General features: G+C 33.6%; 1 protein-coding gene across 1 annotated transcript in view; it reads left to right on the top strand.

Annotated features, from left to right (window-relative positions):
* Positions 1 to 1,497: 1,497 nt before the first annotated feature.
* LOC116004875 (microtubule-associated protein 70-1-like) overlaps positions 1,498 to 3,877 on the top strand; it is a 6,187-nt gene continuing 3,807 nt past the window's right edge. Inside the window, exons 1-5 of the mRNA XM_031245068.1 lie at positions 1,498 to 1,919; positions 2,029 to 2,114; positions 3,206 to 3,271; positions 3,362 to 3,532; positions 3,623 to 3,793. Of these exons, the coding sequence (XP_031100928.1) occupies positions 1,646 to 1,919; positions 2,029 to 2,114; positions 3,206 to 3,271; positions 3,362 to 3,532; positions 3,623 to 3,793 (768 nt within the window). The 5' untranslated portion in view covers positions 1,498 to 1,645. The remainder of the gene's footprint in view (positions 1,920 to 2,028; positions 2,115 to 3,205; positions 3,272 to 3,361; positions 3,533 to 3,622; positions 3,794 to 3,877) is intronic.

Genomic DNA, 3,877 nt, shown 5'->3' with positions numbered 1-3,877 from the left:
ACCAGCTTGCCATTCACCAGTACTTTGCACGAACTGAGGTGACACAATTCACAGTATACAATGAAATATCTCCCAAGGATAACCAAAGAAAGCTACCAACACAACTGTACTATATATGACTGACCAAGAATAAGTAGGGCTTACCAAAACACTGTATGCCAAATGCTTTTTATCATTATCATTAAATATATTATATACCAAAGCTGCAGACAATAACCTCAAACACATGTTTTACCTTAAAGAACCCAAACCTTTCCATTTGACTCACTAATCATACATTCATACCTAACCTCAAAACATGTTTTACCTTAAAGAACCCAAACCCTTTCCAGTTGACTCTCTAATCATACCTAACAGTCTTAACATAGCACATCATGTATCTTAACACATCACACACACACACACACTTTCATACAGGAAATGAGAATGGATTTTGTTTATATATATATATATATATATATATATATATATATATATATATATATATAGTCTCGGATATATGATGTTCTCGTTGGACTACAAAATTCTTGGCGTCGTGAATATAAGTTCACATAATTTGAAGTGACAAGAAATTGAGTTTGATATACAGACGTTTAAAATTCAAAATTAATATGGAATGAGAAAAAAATCACATAATTTAATACTCTTTTAATTAAAAATGTATTTATTGAATTTTTTAATGTATTAAATTTAAATATAATAAAATTAGTAAAGTATGTATTGAATTTAAATAAATATTAAAAGAAGAACAATGTTTGTTGTCAATATATTTATATGAAATAGCGACTGCAGTTGCTTAGTTGTTGATACAAGCATTATTGACAATATAACCTTTTAAGAGGTAGTGACTTTTGTCCTTTTCACACGGTTTAATTTGGTTTCTTAACTTATTAACGGTTTATAATTGTAAATTATAATTTTATCTATATATTGACTAATAATAAGCTCTTCACGTGTAATGCAAAAATAATACTCCGTATAATTTTATGATTTCTATTGGTGAGACTTTTGATAAACCAAAATAATCATCTTATGAAAAATCGGAGAGACAATATTAATGCTTACATAAACAATTGAGAGATTAAAATTACTATTTTGTATAGATACCTAGACAAATAATATTAATTTTTCAAGAATTAATATAAAAATGAGTTAAAAAGTGTCTATTTTAATTTTTTTTACCACACTTTAAAATATAATAAAAATTGTGAACAATTATTTTGTAATAAAAATATGAAATAAACACAAAGTAATTTAGACAAATAAAAACATAGAAAATTATGTATATAGTAGATACAAACACAGCCTCTCTCTGTCAATAAGATATTCAGATAATCAAAGGAAGCATTTTAAGGCCATGGGCCCACAAATCTCATTTCTCTATCTCTCTCTACTTAGCTTTAGAGAGAGAAACTAAAACGCACAGCATCTTGAGCTCCATAGTCCATACACTCTGTCTCTGTCTCTATATAGTAAAATAATTAATTTAATGCATATTTTTAATTTATGACTAATAATATTTATTAATTTATATAACAATCATATATTTATATTTATTTACTGGATATATGTATGTATATATCTAATCGCACTGGGAGGAGTGAGGTGTTTGATGTGAGAGAGGGGATAAGCGGATAGATCGGAGATGGCGGAGTTTTCCGGGGATGAAATTGTGGCGGCGGGGTTGCCGGTGTTTGTTTCCGGCGATAATGGCGGCAATGAGGGGCCGGCGGCGTGGGAGGCTGGTGCTTCGGCGGCTCTGACGCCGCTGACGGTGTCGGCTTCGTTTAAGGATGGGAAGGCGTCGCGGCGGAGGGCGTCGGTGAGGCCGAGCCTGGACGCGGACGAGTTCATAAACCTGCTCCATGGCTCGGATCCGGTGAAGGTGGAGCTCAATCGGCTGGAGAATGAGCTTAGAGGTCAGTAATGCCAGCTGGATCCAGTGTGATTTGGTCCCGAACTGCGTCGTTTGTGAGATATTTATTGGGGTTTGCTGTGATTGATACGTTGCCGTTTATGGCTGTGCAGATAAGGAGCGGGAATTGTCTGAGGCTCAAGCTGAAATCAAGGCCTTGAGGTTATCTGAGCGCCAAAGAGAAAAGGCTGTTGAAGAGGTTTGGCTTGTCTTTTTATTACTACCTCTAACTTCTTTCAAAAAAACAAGTTTAGTCATTGGTATTAGTGATTGATGTTTTACGAGCTCAATCTGATCTGTATGTGTTACATTTCTAGTACATACTCATTCTATGAGTGGTACTCATTGATGTATTAAGCTCAACTTGAGCTAGTGAATGTAAAAAAACAAAATAGGGGCAATGCTTTTATGATTTTCTCATTATGGATTTATGGATGGAAATCCAATAGAAATTGAGAGGTTAGATTTTATGAAATGCAGTTAAAGTGATCACAGTTAATGACAAATTTGATGGATTAGGATAAGCATTTCCCTTTCAGCATTGGTCTCTGCACTTTTGTGATATAAGGTTTTTAAGATAACTGCATTGCTACTCTGTGATTCGAAATGTGCTTTAGATATTAGGATTTGGTGGTTAGACTGTATTCCTTTCTGTTCTCCACGACAAGGTTCTCTCTTTAAAACACGATTCCTCTAAAGAGATCGTTTGATTGAATAGGATTTTTTTTAAGTATCCTAATTGTCTGGAGTTTGTAGGTATGTTTCTTCTATTCATTTATTGGATACTGCTTAGTTGCTTCCTTATGATTGATGACCCCATACATGTAAGGAAACTACTCATTTCATTTTACTGTGGTTCTGGTAGTCCTGCTAGAAAATTACACATTCAAGGTTTAGCCATTTAAAAAGATGACAGGTTTGACGATGGTTAGTGGCTAAGTGATATTTTATTTAGAGTGATTTTTATTTTTATTTTGTTTTGAATTTATATGTTGAAAATTTAAATCCATCCCAAATGGCAAGGGAAAGAAGAATATTTTGTCCTATTAAAAAACAGAGGTTTAGAATTACTATTGACTTGTTTTTTGTTTTTGTTTTTTGTTTTTTTGGAAATATTGATTACATTTACCACTAAAATTTTTACTCTGATAATTCATTTAGATATATGTGAATGATTGTGGCACTTTATTTTGATACGCTCTGTAAATTAAATGCCTCTGATATTCAGCTTGCAAGTTTTTGCATTTCGAAAACCTAACATATTCTGACTCCGATTTACAATGCTTTTAGCTCACTGATGAATTGGCAAAGGTTGATGAGAAGCTCAAGTTGACAGAGTGTCTTCTAGAAAGCAAGGTACTAAATGAAGCCCTTCTGTTAAACTTCATTTCCTTCATCCCCCATATTAAAGCTGTATGTAACTAGGGAATCTTCTGCTCTTGACAGAACCTTGAAATTAAAAAAATCAATGATGAGAAGAAAGCTTCTATGGCTGCTCAGTTTGCTGCAGAGGCCACTCTTAGGAGGGTTCATGCTGATCAAAAAGATGATGATATGCCTCCAATTGAAGCAATTCTTGCTCCTTTGGAGGCTGAACTCAAGATAGCTCGGCAAGAGGTTATTGTTCTATCTATCAACATTGACAAATTCAGTAAAACATACTCAATTATCATAAACTTGACTTGATTTTGCCTTTATTATCTCCAGATTGCAAAGCTTCAAGATGATAACAAGGCATTGGATCGCCTCACAAAGTCAAAGGAGGCTGCTTTACTTGAAGCTGAGAGAACAGTGCAGTCAGCATTGGCAAAAGCTTCAATGGTGGATGATCTCCAAAACAAGAATCAAGAATTGATGAAACAAATAGAAATCTGCCAGGTAGTATGTTTGTGGTGTTGGCTTGCTTTCTTAATTAGTGTTTTTTTTTTTTTTTTTTTTTTTTTTGGTATAGTTTTTTAATTT

The sequence above is a fragment of the Ipomoea triloba genome, chromosome 14 (genome assembly GCF_003576645.1).
Source record: "Ipomoea triloba cultivar NCNSP0323 chromosome 14, ASM357664v1".
In the NCBI taxonomy this organism is placed as follows: Eukaryota; Viridiplantae; Streptophyta; class Magnoliopsida; order Solanales; family Convolvulaceae; genus Ipomoea; species Ipomoea triloba.
Note: the sequence above shows the minus strand (reverse complement) of the source record. Positions and strands in the feature narration are given on the sequence as shown.